At 55.6% G+C, this 21258-nt stretch overlaps 12 protein-coding genes across 12 annotated transcripts; 6 read left to right on the plus strand and 6 right to left on the minus strand.

Moving 5' to 3' along the window:
* Positions 1–369: 369 nt before the first annotated feature.
* Positions 370–1770, minus strand: BDY17DRAFT_298824 (uncharacterized protein). The gene has a single exon (XM_033733811.1). It carries the CDS (start codon positions 1364–1366, stop codon positions 524–526), a length of 843 nt encoding a protein of 280 aa, XP_033589186.1. The 5' UTR covers positions 1367–1770; the 3' UTR covers positions 370–523.
* Positions 1771–2205: 435 nt separating this feature from the next.
* On the minus strand, positions 2206–4082 carry BDY17DRAFT_252132 (endoplasmic reticulum Oxidoreductin 1-domain-containing protein; the record flags this gene model as incomplete). The annotated part of the gene is made up of 2 exons (XM_033731225.1): positions 2206–3903; positions 3963–4082. The coding sequence occupies 2 exons, from the start codon at positions 4080–4082 to the stop codon at positions 2206–2208; spliced, it is 1818 nt and encodes a 605-aa protein (XP_033589187.1).
* A 715-nt stretch (positions 4083–4797) lies between these two features.
* On the plus strand, positions 4798–6932 carry BDY17DRAFT_311067 (RNA polymerase I-specific transcription initiation factor RRN3; the record flags this gene model as incomplete). Its single annotated transcript, XM_033735495.1, has 2 exons — positions 4798–5531; positions 5606–6932. The coding sequence occupies 2 exons, from the start codon at positions 4798–4800 to the stop codon at positions 6930–6932; spliced, it is 2061 nt and encodes a 686-aa protein (XP_033589188.1).
* Positions 6933–7253: 321 nt separating this feature from the next.
* On the minus strand, positions 7254–8039 carry BDY17DRAFT_251628 (uncharacterized protein; the record flags this gene model as incomplete). The annotated part of the gene is made up of 2 exons (XM_033731189.1): positions 7254–7467; positions 7528–8039. 2 exons carry the CDS (start codon positions 8037–8039, stop codon positions 7254–7256), a joined length of 726 nt encoding a protein of 241 aa, XP_033589189.1.
* Positions 8040–8312: 273 nt separating this feature from the next.
* BDY17DRAFT_298831 (kinase-like domain-containing protein) lies at positions 8313–11507 on the plus strand. Its single transcript, XM_033733812.1, has one exon. It carries the CDS (start codon positions 8643–8645, stop codon positions 11247–11249), a length of 2607 nt encoding a protein of 868 aa, XP_033589190.1. The 5' UTR covers positions 8313–8642; the 3' UTR covers positions 11250–11507.
* Positions 11508–11976: 469 nt separating this feature from the next.
* Positions 11977–13308, plus strand: BDY17DRAFT_324892 (uncharacterized protein; the record flags this gene model as incomplete). Its single annotated transcript, XM_033737277.1, has 2 exons — positions 11977–12910; positions 12962–13308. 2 exons carry the CDS (start codon positions 11977–11979, stop codon positions 13306–13308), a joined length of 1281 nt encoding a protein of 426 aa, XP_033589191.1.
* A 473-nt stretch (positions 13309–13781) lies between these two features.
* Positions 13782–14849, plus strand: BDY17DRAFT_311070 (uncharacterized protein; the record flags this gene model as incomplete). Its single annotated transcript, XM_033735496.1, has 1 exon — positions 13782–14849. The coding sequence occupies one exon, from the start codon at positions 13782–13784 to the stop codon at positions 14847–14849; it is 1068 nt and encodes a 355-aa protein (XP_033589192.1).
* A 333-nt stretch (positions 14850–15182) lies between these two features.
* BDY17DRAFT_252042 (ribosomal protein L10-domain-containing protein) lies at positions 15183–16188 on the minus strand (the record flags this gene model as incomplete). Its single annotated transcript, XM_033731218.1, has 2 exons — positions 15183–15956; positions 16015–16188. 2 exons carry the CDS (start codon positions 16186–16188, stop codon positions 15183–15185), a joined length of 948 nt encoding a protein of 315 aa, XP_033589193.1.
* A 259-nt stretch (positions 16189–16447) lies between these two features.
* BDY17DRAFT_317243 (WD40-repeat-containing domain protein) lies at positions 16448–17914 on the plus strand (the record flags this gene model as incomplete). Its single annotated transcript, XM_033736076.1, has 3 exons — positions 16448–16600; positions 16652–17666; positions 17703–17914. The coding sequence occupies 3 exons, from the start codon at positions 16448–16450 to the stop codon at positions 17912–17914; spliced, it is 1380 nt and encodes a 459-aa protein (XP_033589194.1).
* Positions 17915–18176: 262 nt separating this feature from the next.
* BDY17DRAFT_252134 (uncharacterized protein) lies at positions 18177–19279 on the minus strand (the record flags this gene model as incomplete). Its single annotated transcript, XM_033731226.1, has 3 exons — positions 18177–18377; positions 18426–19055; positions 19118–19279. The coding sequence occupies 3 exons, from the start codon at positions 19277–19279 to the stop codon at positions 18177–18179; spliced, it is 993 nt and encodes a 330-aa protein (XP_033589195.1).
* BDY17DRAFT_163090 (uncharacterized protein) lies at positions 19091–19885 on the minus strand. The gene is made up of 2 exons (XM_033729738.1): positions 19309–19885; positions 19091–19251 (listed from the first exon to the last, which is right to left on the minus strand). Exon 1 carries the CDS (start codon positions 19778–19780, stop codon positions 19406–19408), a length of 375 nt encoding a protein of 124 aa, XP_033589196.1. The 5' UTR covers positions 19781–19885; the 3' UTR covers positions 19091–19251; positions 19309–19405.
* Positions 19886–20525: 640 nt separating this feature from the next.
* BDY17DRAFT_311074 (non-classical export protein Nce102) lies at positions 20526–21163 on the plus strand (the record flags this gene model as incomplete). Its single annotated transcript, XM_033735497.1, has 3 exons — positions 20526–20570; positions 20628–20891; positions 20957–21163. 3 exons carry the CDS (start codon positions 20526–20528, stop codon positions 21161–21163), a joined length of 516 nt encoding a protein of 171 aa, XP_033589197.1.
* Positions 21164–21258: the final 95 nt, after the last annotated feature.

Raw genomic sequence — 21258 nt, forward strand, 5'->3', positions numbered from 1 at the left:
GTGGGTATGGAGAAGTGTCGATCGGTGCGTGTGTCACTTCTGTGTGGGCGGTTGTTTATAGAGGGGCTTTGACCGAGGCGGGAAAGGCCGAGCGGGAGCGGGAGCTAAGCAGGAACCCTTTTCGCGTTAGCTTCGCGTCTGCCCTTCATCTTCTCCCAATTCATGAGGCTGCTCGAGGTCCATCAAATACTCTACTGGCACGATGGGATACGTGTGCTCTGCCTGGATACTTTTGGCAAAGAAAGCAAACAACAATGCCTTGTCAATTGCGCACGTGTCCATATCCCCACCTGGGAGCGATGGCGCGTTTCACGAGAGGTGGAGATGAAGAAACAGAACCCCGTTCATCAGTCTAAACAAGAATCAAATTGTTTTCATATCCAAGGAGTGGCAAGTCGCAAGCGGCGACAATCTAAATATCAACACCCTCCCACGAAGAATCTCAAAATCAAGTTCGAAAAATAAGTCTTCAAAGTCATGGCCGTCGTCGCAGATTGCGTGTTTTCCATCAGTGCAAAGCAGCTCAGAAAAAGCCTCCCAGCTGCATGAAGCATGACTTCTCATCTGCAAAGAGGTTGTGCACCAGGCTTTGAATCTCAGACATGTACTCGGTGGCGGAGAAGCTTGCCAGCCCGCGCTTCTCAATCTGCATCACATCCGCATCCTCTTCAGGCGTTCGCATGGTATTGGAAAAATCGCGAGCGACTTCGTCGAGTTGCGCAAGCTCGTCGTCGAACGGTGTCTCCTGAGGCGACTCGCCAATATAAGCGGGAACGGTGCGCGATCGGGCTGGGCTGGCGGGATCGACTGAACTGCGAGGAGTACTCCTCTGCGAAGACGAATGCTGCAGCATGCGTTGTACCGATCGTTTACGGTGGAGAGTTTCGTGCGCCGACTTGGAGTGCGATGGAGCGCGCTGCGGTATCTTGGGCGTTGCCTCCGGATCGGGAGATTCCTCCGGCGATACAACGCTCGAACTGCCGACATCGATGACAGTTGGCTTGAAGTAGGACAGACGCTTCGTCTCCGGCTCCGCATCGATGGGAGAGTCGTTGACGGAAGAAGCATCGGTCAGTGTGTGCTCTGACACGGCACTGCTGAAGCCATCATCGCTGTCTCGGCTGGAGATGGACGAGACCGAGGAGGAGGTGGAGATTTTGCGAATTTCAATGGGGCGGGTGCCGGCGATGGCATGCGCGTTCTTGACGTGAGCGTTGGATGTGGAGATCAACACCACCGGAGACGAGATTTGCGGACGAGTCCAGGTCGAGGCTCGAGTGCGCTGCGTGGGGGCAGAAGGGGCGGCTTCGGAAGTGTTGCGCTTGTGCGAGAAGGCACGGGTGAATGACGACATGGTGGTGGCCATGAGTGCGCTGTATCAAACAGCGATGGGGTGAAGGCGAATGGGGCCGGTCAGGTTGTAATGTGGACGAGATATAAGGCTCTGCTCTTGCTCTCTATCGACAGGACGATCACAGATCGTGGGGCCCAAAAGCTGCGTGAGGATCTGTTTGTAAGGAAGGTGACCAGATCACCAGCAGTGCTGCAAGGGAAGGGAAGACACCAGGCCGGAGCAGGGAAAAGCAGTCGTGACACCACCCGACAAAGGATGCGAGGGATGGCGCACACGGCTAGACAAGAAACGAAGGAAAAAGAGTGATGTGGTCAAGAGAACGAGAAGGAAGATGAAGCAGGAAGGAGTGACTGCGTGCCGATGTGCTGCAGCAAGTAAAATGCACAATGGGCGCTTGGGGTGAAGGAAAGAGAGCGTGGGAGGTGAAAAAGTCGAGCGGGTGCATGCAGTCTGCGCGCGGGAAGGTGTGCCAGACCATCGTGGTTGCAGCAGCAGTGCAGCTCGCCCGCCGTTTGTTGGTGGAGTAGACCAATCGAGTGCCTGGAAGAGCGCGCTAGCCCCGCTTTAACCCGTCGCTGAAACGCCCCCACTCGTTGCACACCAACGGTCCGCCCGCATTTCTCGCCCGCTGATTGGACGAATCAACCCCTGAATGTGGTTGTGGGCACCTCAGCGCTTCCACCCTGCAAACGGTGAGCTTCTGGGGAACGCTTCCCTGCACGTTTTTATGTGACCATCCGGGCCGAGTGAACGGCAACGCTGATCCTTTACCAAGGCTCGGCTACAACTTCGGTCTATCGGTCTGTACATCTTACACCCCACGCTATGCCGCCCAGAATGCGCCTCCCCATTCACAGCTCATCAGCGTACAGGTCCTCGCGAGTGGGTAGCTTGATGCCCCAATTTCGCGGCCTCACTGGCCTACCCAGCCAAAAGTCCCAAAACCTCGCCAGCTCGTGAGAAAGAATCGAGCCCGTCATGCGAGGGATCTGAATCCAGCTCTGCACAATGTACCTGCCCGCTCGGAAGATGAGGTCAAACTCTTCCCAAAAATCGTCGCCCACCGTCTTCTCCCGGTGTCGCTCGTTGTCTTCGAAGTCGTCCAATGCATCCAGATCGTCAAATGTCTCCGGCGCGCTTTTCTTCGCTGCTTGTGGACTGGGCTGAATCACCTCTGCTATCTTGCTCTCGCTCGCGAGCTCCGCCGCCATCATTTCTCGGAAGTGATCGATGGCTTTCAACGCAGAGCTGATCTTGTCCAATGTGTTGATCAGCGCGACCAGCTCCGTTCGCCGAAGAATCGGCTTGTCCTCCCCGGCGTTCCCATTTCCAAATTCGAAGAGCACTTTCAGCGCGGTCCCAAATCCCGCCGTCTGCACCTTGCCCCATAGTCGGCACTTGTCGCATCCAACGCAGTCCATGATCCTGCTGACATTACGGAAGCGATTGCGGAAATCCTCCTTCAAGCTGATCCCATCTGCAGTGTGGTCCTGGAACATGACGGACTCGTCGAAGATTTGGGGTCCCGAGGGGATCGCGTCCGCGAGAGTGCGGATCATCTGCTTCGTTCGTTGATCCTGAATCGGGTCGCCGGTGCAAAAGGTGTAGTCCTGCACGTAGTCTTTCAGCTTGCCCACCGCCCGGAGCACGAATGCATAATTGAAGTACAGGTTGGCGATCCGCTCTGGATGCTGGTGTAGACGTTCCTTGTAACACCGAAGATTCGGACCCCACTCGCCGGTGCTTTGATTGAGATAGTCGTAGCAGAGGTGGGTGGAGATTGCCGCGTGCATGCCCGAGATGACTCGGTAGAAGACGCGCTTCTCCAAGCACTCATCTTCCAACGCCATGGCATCCTCCAGCTCTCCCGATTGCAGCGCTTGCTCTCGGCCATGCGCTTTCATGACTTGCTTAAAGTCCAGCGCAGCCTGCGCTTGGTTTGGCGAAAGGCCGGACGGAGGTGCTGTGGATAGTCCGGGGGCAATTCCGCTTTGATCCCGGGCCAAGGGCCTTGAAAAGCAGTTCTCCCGATAGATGGCCTCCCACACCTGATGTGCCCCTTCTCCAGCGTAGCCCGTAAACCGTTCGGGGTTCTCTGCAAGACTGACGTAGTCTCCTTTCGCACTTGCGCTCTCGTCTTCCGGAACGCAGTAATCACGATCATCACACTCATCATCGTATTCCACCACGCAACTCTCGCCAACGTCCTCTCCCAGATTCCCCAACAATGGCCGCCGCAACTCGCGCTGTTGCTGTCTTCCCGGATGTTTCGCCTGCGGGCCCTCTAATTTCCCCAGCTCTTCCGCGCGCCATATCGCGGGCACATCCTCCTCATTCTCCACCGTGGTCACCGCACAGGCGATGTTGCCACACAGCCCATTCTCGTCGCTCCAAAAGGGACATTCTTTGTTGTATAGATTCAGGCGGTAGTATGAGAAGAAATCGGTGTTGTTCGCAAGGTTGTGCACGTATGAATGCAGTCGATCGTTCAGCTTGTCGAGGTCGGAGTAGGAGGCACAAGCGTCGGAGACGGTTGCTTGCGGATTGAGCTGGATATCGATTAGCGGTGTCACAGGAGCAGGAGAAGCACTGTGAGCGGGATGCGTACAGCGCAGATGTCAGGGCTGGTGTGAGAGTGTGAAGTCGCGGAAGCCGCTCGTGCTGTGCAACTCCCCGCGAAGAGGGAGAAGACGGCGAGGTAGAAGGAGTGCGCCGCAGATTTCCGCATGGTGGCTGAGAGGCTTGCGGTCTGTGTTTCAAGATCGTCTTGCGTCGTGAATGGTTTCTGGCGAGATTACTATTCAGGAGATCGTAAAGGAGGAAGCATCAAAGAAGACGAGAGCGAGTTGCGCCGCGAACAAAGACAGTCGCGCTCATTGAACCCCAGAAGCGTCGGGGGTGCGAACGGAGATGGCGAAGGAGGAGAAACAGCGCGGAGGCGAAGACAGGTAGGGTAGAATGAAAGATGTCGACGTATGCCGTCTCGAAAAGTTCAGGATGTGCCTGGTTAATAATAGCGTACTGGCTCGAAAGGGTTAAAGCCACGTTCGCTTTCTGAGCGGACTCGCGACATCCGACATCCGATCGGCGTGTGGAAACGCAAGATCGCATAGAGTCGGCGGTGTTGCGCGGGAACATCGAGTAGAAGCGTGCACACAACCTCCCTGTCCATTCCATCCTATGCCGAACTTGATGCATTCTCACGGTGCGACGCGATGTTTCGCGACCGCCATCTCACCCCGTCCACCACGACTGGAGCACGTGAGCGTGGCTGACCGCCCAAGCGCTAGCAGCGACGTGAAAAAAGCTTAATCCTCATTTCCCGACTCTCCCTCACACGACCAGTTTTTCCACCCTCGTTCAAGCCACCGCAAACGCCGCTCCTCCACCCTTTTCCCCCTCATCCTTCCGCTATTATTCATGTCCATCGCCCGGCCGGCACGATGGTCTCGCTCGCTGCGCCCGCCGGCGTCATGCCTCCGCCAGCCACCCCATCCCGTCGGCCTACACTCGCGGGGAAGCGCGACAGTTCATTCCTAGACACCGATGACGAGTCTGCCCTGTCCACTACCACCAAGAAGCTGAGGGTGGCCTTCGATCCGAATGTCGATATCCGCATCATGGAAGACTGGACGGAGAAGAGTTATGATCTGGTTAAGGAGGAAGTGATTCAAGCAATCCGCCGCCATCTTGCCCCCGCAGAGCAAAGAGACGATGCGCCATACGTCAAACTCTTGCAACAGCTCCGCCAGGATGCCTTCTCCAGCGATTCTTGGACTTCGACACTGCTCAAGAAGTACATCGTAGCCATCGACTCTCGCATGAGCTCGCTGGGCGAATGTGGGAAGCTGGTCATTGCCATTCTCGATCTCTCATGGCTCGGCAGAGACGAAGCTTTCGTTGCACTCTTCACCAAATTCCTTTGGGGCCTTGCCACAGCTCATGTCAAGTATGTGCCGGCGATCGTGGATAGGCTGGTGCCACACTTCGCAAGGCTACCGGCATCCCTCGGTCAGCTGCCTGACGAAACACCCGTGTCCCGCACGAAAATGTTCGCAAGGCTTCATTCACTTATCAAGATCTTGCTCCTGCAAGTACCATCCGCCAATTCCGCTCTTGTTCAGGCTCTCAGACTCGAGTTTCCTAACGACCTGGCCACCACAAAATCGTACCTACAGTATGTGCCATTGCTCCTGCGACGACCCATTTATCAGATTAAAGATATGCTGACTTGATTCTGTGATACGACAGATATCAGAAACACCTACTACGCCTAGCCGACCGCAATGCGGAGCCAAAAGCGGAGATCCTGGCCTTGCTCGTTCAGCGGCTCGTCAGCATTGACGTTCAAATTCAGAATGACATGGAGGATCTGGAAGAGGAGGAAGAGACAGAGCAGAAGCTCTTGCAACACAACCGATCAAGACGTGTTCACGATGCTGCGGAGGACTCCGACGACAGTGATGATGATTCAGTCTCGGAATCCGAGGTGACAATGACCGAAGAGGAGGAGCGGCTCCGAGAGCTTCGAATGAAGATCGAGAAACTGGACGGGACCCTCGATCTTCTCTTCGACTACTACACACCACTGGTGCAGGACGGGTCACCTGCAGAGTCCAATGCCGCTTATCAGCAGCTCTTGTCTCACTTCGCCCACTACATCCTTCCCAATCGCACCCGGCACGCGCAATTCCTGCTCTTCCACTTTTCCCAGTCCTCCCCAGCTCATACCGACCTCCTCGCCGAGCGTTGCCTGCAGCTAGCGATCCACGATGCGGCAACCCCGACACTCCGCCTTTCGGCTTGCGCATATCTGTCAAGCTTCATGGCACGCGGCGCCCACATTCCCCGACAGTCGGTCCAGCGCGTCTTCGACATCTTGTGCCACTATCTCGACGAAATGCGACAACGCTACGCACCTACATGTCGGAAACCGGACCGCCGTAGCTACGCGTTGTACTACGCGATCGCTCAAGCCCTTCTCTATATTTTCTGCTTCAGATGGCGAGATCTGGCCACGGGCTCCACGACTCCCGAACTTGATGGTCGCGACTTTAGCGAGGACGACACTCTTGCCGAGGGCCGCGACCTAGCCTGGCTTCCGGGGGTCCGAGACACGCTGCAAACGAACATCTATTGCTCCCTCAACCCCCTCAAGGTCTGCTCGCCAGCCATTGTCGGCGAATTCGCAAAGATTGCAAACCATCTCCGCTTTCTCTTTGTATTCCCGCTTCTGGAAACCAACAAGCGTTTGCGACTCGACCAAGCCGTCTCCTATTATGGGAGCAACGGCGTTCTCGATATCGGTCGGAGGGAAACGGCGTGGGACCGTAAGACGGGCGAGGCGCATCATCGGCTGGAGGCCTACTTTCCCTTCGACCCGTACCATTTGCCCAAAAGCAAGCATTGGGTGGCGAGCGATTACAATGAGTGGAAATTGCCGTACGGAATGAAACGGGAAGATGACAACGAGGACAGCGAGTCGTCGGAGGACGATGATGACGATGAAAGCGACGTTGCATCGCTTCCAGAGGAAGATGAGCACTTGCCTGTGGCAAGTATGATCTCTACGCACTGAGTCACGATTTCACGACAGTTCTGGTGTTGTTTGTTTTGTGATTCTGCATCTTCAGTTTTTTTTTCAGCGCGGCGCTCGGGAAGGATAGGTCGTCATTCATCTCCTACAATGGCGGCATGACTTGAGCATTACAGCGCGGCTTTCATCTTAGGAGCATAGCATGGTGCGTCGAACGAGGGAATATACTAGATATGTGCTCAACTTCATCCAGAGCATACTCAGAAACGAAAGTGCTGTAGCCTCACAAACTGTTCGGAAAGGCTACTTCCTCCGACCGCCACACATTCCTGGGAGCATGAGAGTCCGTCAAGCTGCAACGGGTCACGATGACAGGCCGAGCGGGTTCGTACCGCTTCCCTTCCCAGCGCTCCGCCCACTCGTCTTCGCAGTATTGCCCTTGCTCGAGCCCTCCCCCGCGATGCCGAGGGGATTACCAGCCGTAGCGACACGCGGCCCGCCCACGCCCACGGCATCTTTCACACTGTTGCCATAGCCTGCTATTCCCTGGCCCCAGCCTCGAGTCTGATTGGCGATGCTGCGGAGGATATGGGTATTAGCATGTTCTTATTGCGAGGGACATCAGGAGGCTCCACACCTGTCACCAATCCCTTCTCCGACTTTATTGACTCGATCTCCAATGCTGTTGACGAAGCCGCCTGCATAGTCGCCTGCTCGTTGGACTTGGCCTTGCACCGTACGGCTGATCCAGTTGCCCGCGCTCGGGGCAGCGTCTTGCGATGTCGCGGACAACGGTTGCTGGGCTCGAGGGGCGGGAGCGGCTTTCGCCGGTTGTGCGGTTTGTTGAGAGACTGTTTTCACAGCTGGTCTTGCTGGCTGTGAAGCTGGTTTGGTCGCTGGCTTCGATGCCGGGGCGGGGGTTGAGGATTTGATTGCTGGCTTGCTTGGTGCTTTTGCTGGTCCTGTGGTTTTCGTCTGAGGTTTGGTCGGGGCGGGCACCGGTTTCTTGACGGCAGGAGCCTGTTGTTTCGTGATTTGCGGCCTTGGTGTTTGTTTGGCGGGGGTTCTCGAAGTGGCAGACGCCTGGGATCTCCCCGGTGCCGGCACTGGTTTCTTGGTCGGGTTGGCCTTGGGCTGTGCTTTCGACATGATGGAATGAGAAGACGCGAAGAAGAGAATCGGTCACTTAGCTCTTTGTCGTGGTAAGGGAGTAGGTCTATGAACCCGAGACTGGCGCATGGTCCTACATCAGGGATGGCAGTTGTCCTCACATTCCCTGTTTTTGTGCTGGCGAAACGTCACTTGATGCTTGGATGAGCATCCATAACTCGGAATAAGGTTGCATTAGCGGCGGGTAGAGCCGACGTGACACTCCTGGATGAAAGCCTCGACAGCGATGCATGCGTGAGGAAATCCGATCATCCACTGCTTGCCTCTGCCCGCTTCGACGAGTGTATGCGGAAGACATTTCTGGTCGGATGGTCATTGCTCAAAGGATTGTGGATCATGTGCGCGTTCAGGAGCCTTTGTCGGTAGCCTGAGATCGCCGTTCAAGGGGTGTTGGAGGTGAATCGAGAATGCGGCGACTCGCTGAGAGCATGCATCTTCGTTGCCTGCCCGTGAACTAGTCCAGGTGAACTCCGTTCGAACAACATCTATAGAGCGCGCCTTGCTCATCTACCTGCACGTTCGGCCCTCAACCACAAGCACGAGAGTCGCGTGCCACGCTTCAGCTGACTTACCACCGCCAACATGGACCGCTCAAGGTTGGCTCCCGACTCGTCGCTGGCAGGCGAGAAAAAGCAAAAGGCCATCCAGGAAGCCAGAGACGCCTACAAGCAAATCTTGACGAATTGCGAGCGCACCAACACCGCCGTGCCCCCGTACGACTTCATCGAGCTCATCGGCAAGGGTGCGTTTGGCCGCGTGTACAAATGCAAAGAACGAGCCACCGGGGAACTCGTGGCCATCAAAATTGTCGACACCGACGTCGTCGATTACCAGCAGAACAGCCTCGACAAAGACGACACCATCCGCGACTTTCAGAAAGAAGTCAGGATCCTGCAGCAGCTTAAGGACAGCAATGCGAGGAACGTGAATATGATTCACGAAGCATTCGACTTGCAACAGCAGCTCTGGATTGTCAGCGACTACTGTACGGGAGGTAGCATTCGTACACTTATGCGAGCCCAGCCGCCCACACATCCTGGTTTGGAGGAGCAATACATCATTCCCATCTCGCGCGAACTCGCCCTCGCCATGAAGAGCGTCCACGACATTGGCGTCATCCACCGCGACATTAAATGTACCAACGTCTACGTGACTGAGGATGGAGAGATTCAACTGGGCGACTTCGGCATCGTGGGCGTGCTGGACGATGGAGTCTCCAAGCGACAGACGATGATCGGCACGCCACACTACATGCCTCGTGAGATGCTCATCCACGGCACTGGCAACCAGGTGGCCGAGGCGTATGGTACAGAGGTGGACGTGTGGTCTTTCGGATGCACAGTCTATGAGATGGCCACTGGGCAGCCGCCAAATGCAGTGAAGAGGCAAGACAACCTTCGCAACGAGCTCCTCAACGCGCCTCGCCTGGAAGGAGAGCAATACTCAGCGGAGCTGCGCGACTTTGTCGCATACTGCCTCAATAGCGATCCCCAAGAGCGCCCAACAGCCGAACAAGTCCTCCGCCATCCTTACATCGTGAACACGTCTCGTAGATACGCTACTAGGAAGCTTGTGGAACTCATTCACCGCTTCAAAGCCTGGGAGTACTCAGGGGGCTGGCGCCAGTCTCTTTTCTTCGCTGGTGGCGCCCCTCCGATTGCGGATGATGGTGACAAAGACGCCCTCTCCTCCGACGAAGAACAGATGGGCGACTGGAACTTTAGCACTTCGGACAGGTTCAATGAAGCATTCGAGAAGCGTTACAGCCAGATGTTCTTCGAGCAAAATTCCCCGGGCGATCTTCGGATTCAAACGACTGGAGCAAACGAGCTTCCACCGCTCCAAACCAATCTCTCGCAGTTCGAGCAACTCCAGCAGAGGCACCAAGAAATGAGCGCAGAGCGTGGCGAGCGCTCACTCGATCGCATTTTCTCCCCACAGAGCGAGCCATACGAGCTCCACACTCCGGTCGACATATCACCGGTTTCGGATCTTCCGTTACGCAACACCACTGCGCATGCGCCGACACGCGAGAGTCTCATAGACTTGGACGCTATTACAGCAGAAGACCTCACGCCCAGTTTCAACTTCGACTTTAGCGATATCCCCACACTGAAAGCCAAAAGTCTCGGAGCTTCGGCCAGCGAGGGGGAAGCAGACGAGGAGGAGAGATACGATGACGGCGAGACAGAAGAAGACCGGCACAAACGCGCGACGATGGACTGGAAATTCCCCGCCACACAGGCAGCATCCCATCGCGCAACTATGGACTGGAAGTTTCCAGCGACACAATCAGGTGGGACTACATCGGCCGACGCACAAATGACCCTACCAGCGGGGGGAAAGGTAAGCGAGCTTACCCCAAGCTCTCGCCCAGCACTCAAGCACAGCGCCACTGAGCCAGTTGGGCAGTTTTTGCATGCATCGCAACATGCTACGGTGTTAACACCCGTACGTGATTCGATTCAGTCGATGATCGACCTTGATCTGGGTCTCAGCGACCCAGCAGAGATCAAGCGTCCGGGAACGGCAAGTTCTCTCGCGGAGTCGACCATGACCGACCAGACGTCTGGGAATCCATTCGACCTCGAAGAGGATCCCGCACAGAACGAGATTGACCGCCATCGATTTTCGCATCACAAGCAATGGCGATCGGATGGCGGACAAATGAATCGAGGAAAACAGCTCAGCGCACATATGCACGAGCGGGGCAGCAGCCTATCAAGCACGGGATCAGAGGCGGAGCGGGGGTCAACAGCAGCGAGCGACGATGTGTTCGACTTCGAATACGGGCGCGCACAGATGAACGGAGCATTCGGCCTCGATCGACCGGAAATCACTCAATGGCCAGACTTCAGTGGCACCGACTCCGAGTACGAGCAGGGATATGAGGACTCCTATGATGAGAGCCGCGCTCCACTGCTGATCACCACAAATGGAAATGGAAGCGTCGTGGATTACGAGAATCTTCTGACCGAGATCGAGTTTCCACAAGTGCGAGGACCAGACCCGGATGTGCTGCGCGAAGGTGCCGATCCATATGTCGTTCAGGCGGAGCTCGACCGCCTGATCGATGGGCTGGGGGAGAGTTTCGCTGCAGTGGTGAAGGTGTTGGAGCAGTTTGCCGCTCCCGAACAGGAGGCCGAGGAGGCGGCGGCGGCGGAGGCGAGTGAAGAAGTGGAGGCTTGATTTGGAAGTGCGACGAGAACATGACGTTATGGCAACGAATGCAAGATACCCCCATCGTCCATGCATGCGGTGTTGTCGGACGTCTGCAGTCCTGGTGACAGAGGCTTATGTAATGAACCGCTAGCGCCGGGTGATAAGATAAGGTTTCAGCCTCCAAGTCAGCGATAGAAACCCATCGAAAGTGCGGAGGCGCACGGGCCGCCGCTCAACTGCAGCGGCTGCTTGAGATTTTTTGTCACGGCTGCAGGGACGCTGAAGTCATCCTTGTCCGAGTAAAAGGCAGCCTCGCTGATCACGCATTCGACACTGAAGAGCTACCTTCTTCGCCACCCACTCACGACATATCCTCTCCTTCCCGCGTCGTTCCACCATCTGGAGTATACGCAAGAGCGGAGTTGAATGTGAGTATGACCTGCACAGTGAAGAGAAGTGGGAGGAGGGTTGGTTGTGCGGGCGAGATCGCCGTTGCCGGCTTCTTTTCGCCATCTCTTCACCAGCCCACTTACTCCTCTCTATTCACTTTTCCACAATTTCCACCTCCTTCTGCCTGGAGTCTCGCTGACAGATCCAGTCCAACAGCTTTCCTCCTCGTCCTCCATTCACCTCCTCACTCTCAACCTCTCGATACCCCACCTCCAGTCACACTCACCACCTCCCGACCTCATCTCCTCTTTCCCGCCTTGCTCGTCACATTCCGCTACAGTAATACTCGACACCCTCGCCCATCATGGTGAAAGATTCTAAATACTACGACCTCCTCGGCGTCAGCCCCGACGCCACCGAAGCACAACTCAAAACCGCCTACCGCAAAGGCGCCCTCAAGCATCATCCCGACAAGAACGCCCACGACCCCTCCTCCGCCGAGAAGTTCAAAGAAATCTCCAAAGCATATGAAGCCCTCTCAGATCCTCAAAAGCGACAGCTATACGATCAATATGGCGAAGAGGGGCTAGAGCAAGGTGGCATGGGCGCCGGCGGCATGTCAGCCGAGGATCTCTTCTCCCAATTCTTCGGAGGTGGAGGCCTTGGTGGCATGTTCGGCGGCGGCATGGGAGGCATGCGCGACCCCGGTCCCAAGAAGGCGCGGACCATTCACCACGTGCACAAGGTGTCGCTGGAGGACATCTACCGCGGCAAAGTGTCCAAGCTTGCGCTGCAGAAGAGCGTCATCTGCCCCAAGTGTGAGGGCCGCGGTGGTAAGGAGGGCGCGGTCAAGACTTGCACGGGTTGCAACGGGCAGGGAATGAAGACTATGATGCGTCAAATGGGTCCCATGATCCAGCGCTTCCAGACTGTCTGCCCGGACTGCAATGGCGAGGGCGAGACCATCCGCGACAAGGACAGGTGCAAGCAGTGCAACGGCAAGAAGACCATCATCGAGCGGAAAGTGCTGCACGTGCATGTCGACCGCGGAGTGCAGACGGGTACGAAGATTGATTTCCGAGGAGAGGGTGACCAGATGCCAGGCGTGCAGCCGGGCGATGTCCAATTCGAGATCGAGCAAAAGCCACATCCGCGCTTCCAGCGTCGCGGTGATGATCTCTTCTATCACGCCGAGATCGATCTCCTCACTGCCCTCGCCGGTGGAGCAATCTACGTGGAACATCTCGATGAGCGGTGGTTGACTGTCGAGATCCTGCCCGGAGAGGTCATTTCACCAGGTAAGCCACTCCCCACTGATCAGCATGTGAATCAGGCTGACAAATATGCAGGCGAGATCAAGGTCATCCGTGGACAGGGCATGCCCTCCTACCGCCACCACGACTTCGGCAATCTCTACGTCCAGTTCGACGTCAAGTTCCCCGAAAGCATCCAAGGACCACCCGGCCAAGATGGCTTCCCCACGACCATGACCCCTCAACAAGTCGCAGCGCTGGAGTCTGTATTGCCGCCCCGACGGCCGCAAGCCGTGCCCCCGCCAGATGCCATGACTGAAGACTACTCCCTTGAGAAGGTCGATCCCATGCAAGAAGGCGGGCGAGCGAGAGGAGCGGCCGGTATGGACGATGATGATGACGAAATGGGCGGCGGAGAACGTGTGCAGTGTGCTTCGCAGTAAGCGGAGGGTGAGCTCATAGGTGTCTACATGCGTGAGGCACAGCAACGCCGAGCTGCATGCCTGTGATCCGCTACCAAAGATATGCTTTGGATGGTCGGGCCTGTTTTTCACGAGCATAATGGGTTGCAGGACGGCCGGTATTCATATCGTCTGGGTTGGGCGTTTGGAGCGGTAGACGGTTTGCTTTCATATACAGTGTCTGCTGCTGTGTAGCTCCATCAAGGTTCTCAATGAATCGCTTCAATCCCCGCCCCTCGCACAGTCTGTTTTACCTAATCTCCGTCTACATGTACGAAAGGTGACGACAACATAAGGCTCCCAAACTGTATCTCTCCTGCCGAATTCGGTAAATTAGCTGGTGAGTCAAGCTGAACGGATTTGGACCGTGCATTTATTGCGCATCACCGCGTGATAGAGAATATACCTTTCCAATCGCGACACCACCTCGTGGAATCCAGTCCCCGTCATCCTCAATGTCCGTCAACAGATTCCCCGTTACAGGGGGCGCAGAAGCATCAACAGCGCTAGCCAATGCATTGAAGATTCTCAAGCCCCATCTCCCAGCCAGCATTCCGTTGTATCGCCGCTTGCAATTCGGCCGCTTCTTCGACGCCTCGTGTCTCCTCACTAACCTCGATCTCACCTCTGCAAGCTCGGAGAAGCACGACGGCGCGGAGGCACCATGGCTCATGGCATTTGTGGATCGATCCTGTCGTCCGGAATCGGAAGTCTGGCTCGCTGCGAGCTGGGAATACGAAGAGCGCGACGATTCCAACGGGGAACGTAGAAATGGAGCGATGACATTGATGCGCGAACTGGTCCAGGAAATGAAGAATCTACCCGTCCCGATCTCAATACACCAGGATGTACTCGACGCGGCAGCAGCGGCGGCGGCAAAGGCCCGCGCCGCCAACCACAACTCCACCACTTCACAGCAAGACGACCTGGACAGCGTAGGCCTCTCGCGCAATCACTACGGCGGTCACGCGCAGGACAGCAACATCATGCTCTGGGGCGCGGTGCACGAGCGCAGCCTGCCCCTCCTCAAGCAGCTGGGCGTGCTAAGTTCCAAGTTCCAGACCGATCACCCGAACTTCACCTTCGTCTGGGACGTCGATGCTCTGAGGGATCGTACGCTGCCCGAGGGACTACGCTGGGGGAAATTGAGGAGAGAGGACTTCGCGCTGGTGCGCTCGCGCACGCAGATTCCGCGGCAGGACCGCACGATGGCTGTGCTGCCCAATCTCGCCATCTTCCCCCGCGACTCTGACCAGCCGATATCATGGGCGTTCGTGGGGTTGGATGGGAGTTTGACCACGTTGCATGTTGAGCCGGCGTACAGGGGCAAAGGGCTGGCCAAGACGATTACGACGAAGCTGTTCAAGGAGAAGATGGAGAGGTTTCAGGAAGATGGGTTGCCGCGGTGGGCGCATGGATACGTGATTGTGGGCAATCAAGAGAGTGAAGGCATGTGTAGAAGCTTGGGGGGCAAGAGTGGCTGGGAGGTGTACTGGTTGAGGGTTGATCTGGGGCTGGTATGAATGCAATGGGCACTGTAAGGTTGAATCAGTCAGCGTCTGTTGCAGCGTGGTTTCATTATCTTCCATAGAGATAGATGTGTGCGTGGTAGATCATAAAAAAATTAGAGTTGTTGCTTTTTTTAATCGTCAGAGACGTATCTTGGAGTTAAATATTTCTAATCCTGTGAAGAAGGTACGAGGGTAACAACAGAGCTGACGTACCTTTGGAGTGGTGTAACTGTAGTATGCATCGGCATGGGACGGAAGTGAAATAGACAGCTCGGATGTGGTAGAAAGTCGTTGCATTTCGCATGGTCCTACTCTACCGCATATGTCGACTACTGCAGAGTGAGATTAGTCAAACAGACCGAAGCCCATGTCCTCCTCGCTCTCCTCAGCCTCCTCCTCCTTCGCCTCCTCGGCAGGTGCGGCGGCGGCGGCCTCGCTGGCTCCACCGGCGGCGGCGGCGGGCGCGGCGGAAGCATAGGCGTCAGGGTTCCTGACACGGTCCTTGAGCTCGTGGATCGCGTCCCACTCAAACTCCGTCTCCAGCGCAACCGAGATGAGGTTCTTGTAGCTGTTCACCAAGCTGTGCATGACACTGGGCAGCGTGGGGAAGTTGAGGGAGAGGGAGATGGTGGCGATGGTCGTGATGGCGCTGGTGAAGGCCTTGAGGAGCTGAGACTCTTCAATGTCCAAGACGCTGGACTCGAACGTCTGCCCTTGGTCGTAGATCTGGGAGATACCCATGCCGTACGTGAAGGGGGAGATGTTGAGCATGTTCAGGAGGGTGGCTTCGGAGGCACCGACCTTGTGACCGGCCTGGACGAGCTTGAGGTCGGAGGTGATTTCAATGGTACCACGCGCAATCTTGGTCGGAACACCGAGAGCCTGGAAGAAAGAGGTCTTGCCGGGTTCCATGCCGGTGTTTCCAGCGGGGATGAAGACATCATCGGGCGCAACGGCACCAGCACGAGCCGGCGCAGCCACGCGGTTGCTCAAAATCTTCTCACGCGTCTGTTTGAGGTCGCCGTTGGTGAAGACGAAGCCGACATTGCCCTTGACGTGGGGAAGGAGGCGTTCGTACTCCGGGTTGTCGCTGATGAAGATCTTGATCGCACGGCGGACCTGTGATATGCCATTAGCACAACCATTCCCTGCTATCCCGCAAGCTCTTGATGCATACCATGGTGTTCTTGCCCATCAAGACGACACCCTGGCCGCGCATGCTCGCGCGGATCTCGTGCATCTGCTGAGACGAGACATTGTCGACGGTGACGATGAAGATGCTGTTGTACTCCTCGAGGAGGGACTTGAGCTTGTCGAAGTAGACGGACTTGCTAGCTGTCTTGCCCCCCATAGCGTCGGTGCGGTATAGGGTCGGGTGTTTCGATTTAAGGCGTGTTGTGTGGTGAAGATGAAAAAGGAAGAGCGTCGTGGGCCGCAAGATTCGACGTCGCTCAAATTGATGTGGGCGGCAGCGTCTCTTGGCGATGGGAAGATCCGCCACCAAGCCTAATTCGGACACCAGCTACGGCCTGAGGCAGCAACTTTTCAATATGCTGAACTTCAAATATTCTCGAGAACGAAATCAAACTCGAGCGCGCAGGTGTCAAAAGATGCAACAGCCATTCCAATGCATTGCGACGGTGTGTCCACCGGCCGCAAGCTCTGACACCCGCTACCTCATCGCCGCTTGCGGTCCAAAGCTGCAATCGGTATCTCTGACATCTGGCGATATTGTGTCACACTGGTCTTCATCAGAAGTTGTGGTCAGTTACCGTCTGCCCATATAAAGGCAAGCATTCTCACACGCAGGCTAGGAAACAACATCGACCAGTTCGCCAGCCAACGACAATAACGAGCGACCTACGAAGAAGTTGAAGACTGCTCCAAGCGATCAATCGGCGAAGAATATCATCAAATTGACTGTTTCCCCGAACAATCAATACGTCCTCGTCGTCACCGACGACAAGTCTCTTCACGTTCTGTCCGTGAACGACACCGGAGAATTAGCGCAGTTGAGCAGCAGGAGCATGCCCAAGCGCCCCTGCGCCGTCAAAGTTCTTCCCAACAACAGCACTATTCTCGTTGGCGACAAATTCGGCGACGTCTATTCATTGCCTCTACTCGTCGATGATACAGCCAATGGCAACTCGGATGCCACTTCCACCAGCGAGGTGACTGCCCCTGAACACAAGCACGTCGAGAAGAAGCCATTCCAGCCCTCAGCAACCACCAAAACAGTCCACACGCAACGCAATCTTCGAGCCCTGGCTGCTCAGCAAAATCAGAAGAATCTGACCCCCAAGTCGAAAGAACCACTTGCCTTCGAACACAAACTTCTCCTCGGCCATGTCTCGATGCTTACAGATCTCGCCTACGGACAGCAGGAAGTCAATGGAAAGCCAAGAAAATACATCATTACTGCGGACCGAGACGAGCACATCCGTGTAACAAGGGGACCACCTCAGTCCCACATCATCGAGGGCTATTGTCTTGGACATAAAGATTTCGTCAGCAAGATTTGTCCTATCCCCGGCACTACTTTACTATTGAGTGGTGGCGGAGATGATTGGATTGGAGTGTGGGACTGGTCGGAATGCAAGCTGCTAAGAAAGCTCTCTCTGCAAGGCGTGTTCGACACAGACTCGATCGCCATCTCTGGACTCTGGTTCGGACCATCTGATATCGGTGACGTCGTCCTTGCGGCCTCTGAGAAGTCTCGCAGACTAGCCATTCTGCCAGCGTCAGAGATTCTCAAGCAGAACACGGAGAATGAGGTATGGTCTTGGAGTGCCTTCGACCATCCGATTCTGGACGTTGCGTTTGTCTCCGGTCACATGATTATGTCGCAGGATGCCCGCATCAAAGAGAAGCAGCGGATGCAGGCCTTTCGACTTACTCATGGCTCATCGCCCCATCGAGACGTCGTCCTTCTCGAATCTGGCACGCTGAACGATAAGTTGCAGCGTGTTAATCGGACTCAAATTTCCTCTGGGAGTGACCTGGCAACGGATGAGCTGCTCTACGGTGTGGAGAAGCTACGGAAGCGAGGGCATGCTGATGAGGCTGCGGACGAATGAGGAAAGTCTCATCCAGCCATGACGCTGAGGTGTCTGGCGCTTCGAGCTCTACCATTGCCAAATGGTGCCTAGTTGACTTCGATCACCGGCTAAATAAGGTACCTTCGGAATGTGTACGACCGCAGACGATGACGACTCATAGATTCAATCGATTTACGGCGTGGTTTCAATTCAAGGATCTTGCTCATTTCCTCAATTCACGGTGCGTGACACCACAATATCTGGGTAGGTTAGCGAGATGTTGTATTGCCAGAGCGACAAATTACACGTACGAAATGATCCCTCCAATGGCCAGCGCAACCCCAAATACGCTATAATCCGTGAGCGACTTGCCGCTGTAAACCCATCCCAGCAGTATAATGCAACAGGACTTGAAGTGGCCCACAATCGTGCTACTCAAGGCCCCTCCTTCATCGATGACAACAAATTGAGATACGTTGAGGATGCAGGCCAGAATACCGCTCTAGACACCGTCAGCAGGCGCAAGTCAAACGTCATGGCTGCCACTTACCAAACAAATCAAGATCCAAGTTGGTGTCGTCACTTCCAGCCAACCGGTGTTGTTGTCCGAGAAGGGAATGATGAACATCATCAACAGCACGCTGACCGGCGCTTGGTTCAACAGGAGCTGCTGGCTCGAGCATTCCAGCGCCTTGTGATACTTGACAATCCAGAGAGTGTAGACGGCACCGGCAAGGACCCCGGAGAAGGCGAAAGCCGCTCCCAACATCGTCGTGCGTTTCGCGTCGTCCACGCCATCGGCCAGAGTGTCGAAGTACGAGACGACGGCCACGCCGAGACATATCGGCACGAGCGTCAAGGCAATCCGCGCGGAGATTGTGATGCGGTGGAGCGCGTAGTTTAGCATCGCGACGCAAGGGGTGAGCAGCGTGCGGACGATTTGATAGAATTGGATGGTGGAGTAAGCCAGCGAGGCGTTTTGCAGGACGACATTGAAGATCATGGCGAGCGCGAGTGGGATGATTTGGATCAGGCTGACGCGCTTCGCTTGGAAGAGACTGATGGCTGGCCGGGATAGGATGTAGAGGAGTGCCGAAGTGACGATGAAGTGGAAGGCGGCAAAAGTGACCTGGGCGTGGCGGAGGGATTCGGTCTCGAAGATGCGCTTATTCACGAAAATCTGTGAAGGCGTTGTATTAGCCTACTTTCATTGGCGGCTGCAGCTCAAATGGCGCCGCGTACAATGGAAACCGTCGAGAGTGTGTTGATTGTCGTTGCGATCCAAAATTTGTAGCTGAAGCGATCCCCCTTGGGCGAGTCTTGTACGGCAAACTCCTTGGACAGAAAGCCTTGCTCTTCATCTTTGGCATGTTGGCCTTTTTCTCTGTCGTCAGAACTGGGCATCATCTCGGGTTGGGATATTGTAGCCATACTTGCGGTGGACTTGGAGAAACGGGAGAAACTTATTGTTCGGAGGTTGCGGTCAAGAAATACATTCCTGGGGGTGGTACAGCCATCCCTTGCTGTAGATCAAACCACGCCAGAAGTTGCCGAGACGCCCAAACGCTGGATAGAGAGATAAAGATGAAATGAATTAGCTGTGAACAGCGGCATGCTTCTTGCTCTTGTCATGATCGAGGAGCATCGAGAGGAGTGATCGTGGGGGCCAAAAGCAGAAGGTATAGATACTAAGGGACCGTTGGTGTCGATGAAGCGAGCAATACCCAAATACGCAGCCTGATGCTGAGGAATCTCGTCCACCGTTCGGTTTGATTCAACAAAATCGAGCAGAGTCCGGCCAGTGTTCTTTCGTGATGAGCTTGTTGATATGAAGGAAAGAGAGGTAAGCAGTACTACCTTTGAGGGTTTGCCCTTTTCGTTGAGCAATTTTCCTTCTGGTAACATGAAGGCAATCGGTCACACAGGGCAAGGGAGTTGTCTATTGGCTTTCTGAAAGATGTTTCTTCCTCAGGAAAACCGTGCGGATGAGATGAGCAGATTCGGGTCTGAAAGCGGTTGATTCCGGTCAGGGAAAAACCTCACGGGATACCATACCTTTGCAGGGACAGAGATCTAGAGCACCATCGCCTCCCGAAGAGTGGAGTACAGTATAGCTCAATGTTGTCGATGATGATGCTGATGACGATGAGCGCCGGGGAATTTTCCACGCTTCCGCATGCACGCGGCCGAAATTCGGATGTACTGCAAGGTACAGCGTATACACGGATCATCCTTGCGCAGTGTTGTCGGGGGCCCATTCAGTAAAAGGGAGAGAAGAATCGGAGGATGATGCATTCGTTCGTAGCCGGCAACTAGGGAGGAAGTGACGTTGTGCTCCAGTTGCTTGATCTTCTCCCTGATGACCATCATCATCACCGTGCAGCGACGGACGTTCGGGAAGAGGTAGAGTTAGGGTTTTGCGAGCTCCCGGGCCAATCCGAGCTCTGGGTGGGATGACGTAGAGGCGCGCCGTCTGATTTGGGCGTAGCCGACAAATTGTTTCGCGCTGACGGCATTACTCTTCCCTTCTATTCCATTCTCACTTGCTCCCTCTTTCTTATCCCTACACCACACCGACACTACGCGCCCAGCCCTCTCGTCATCGCTATATCCATCGCTAGAACCACCACCTGACCACCACTCAGCCACCATGTCTCTTGCAAAGCCCCTCAACATCGCCATGCGAGGGCTCCAGGTATGCGCCGCAACGCCCTTACCTCCTCCGCGCCAATCTGCTAACCTCATCGCCTAGTTCCTCTGGGCCCTCCTCGTCATGGCCATTGTCGGCAACATGGTCGCCGAAGCCCACAACAGCCCTTCTGTCGTCAACTACAGCCTCTTCTGCTCTGTCTTCGGCATGCTCTCGCTCTTCTACCTCCTACCCGCCACCATCTGGGAGAACTTCTCCATCTCCCCTTGGTTCCCCCTTATCCTCGACATCCTGAACACCATTTTCTGGTTCTGCGGCGCGGTGGCGTTGGCGGCCGACTTGGGCGTGCATAGCTGCAGCAATCAGGTACGCGCGCACCCTCACACGTGCGCTCTCCTCTCAGTACACTGACCATCGCTTCCTCGCTACAGGGCTATCTCGACTCCAACCACATCACCAACGGCGTGAAGACTGGCAAATCCGGACGATGCACCGAAGCGCAAGCCTCCGACGCCTTCCTCTTCTTCGGCTTCTTCGCCTTCCTTGTCTCCACCGTCCTCTCCGGCCTGAACACCCGCGGCAGCGGCATCCGTCCCAGCGGCATCCGAAGAAGTGGGCCAGCCATGAGCCAGGTGTAAACACCGAGAAGATCACATTGACTAATCGCTTTGATACCGCCAGACTGATGGAGGCATATACTTAACCGTCCAACCCTGTCACCCATCATCCATTT

The sequence above is a fragment of the Neohortaea acidophila genome, assembly GCF_010093505.1.
Source record: "Neohortaea acidophila strain CBS 113389 unplaced genomic scaffold BDY17scaffold_6, whole genome shotgun sequence".
Taxonomy (NCBI): Eukaryota; Fungi; Ascomycota; class Dothideomycetes; order Mycosphaerellales; family Teratosphaeriaceae; genus Neohortaea; species Neohortaea acidophila.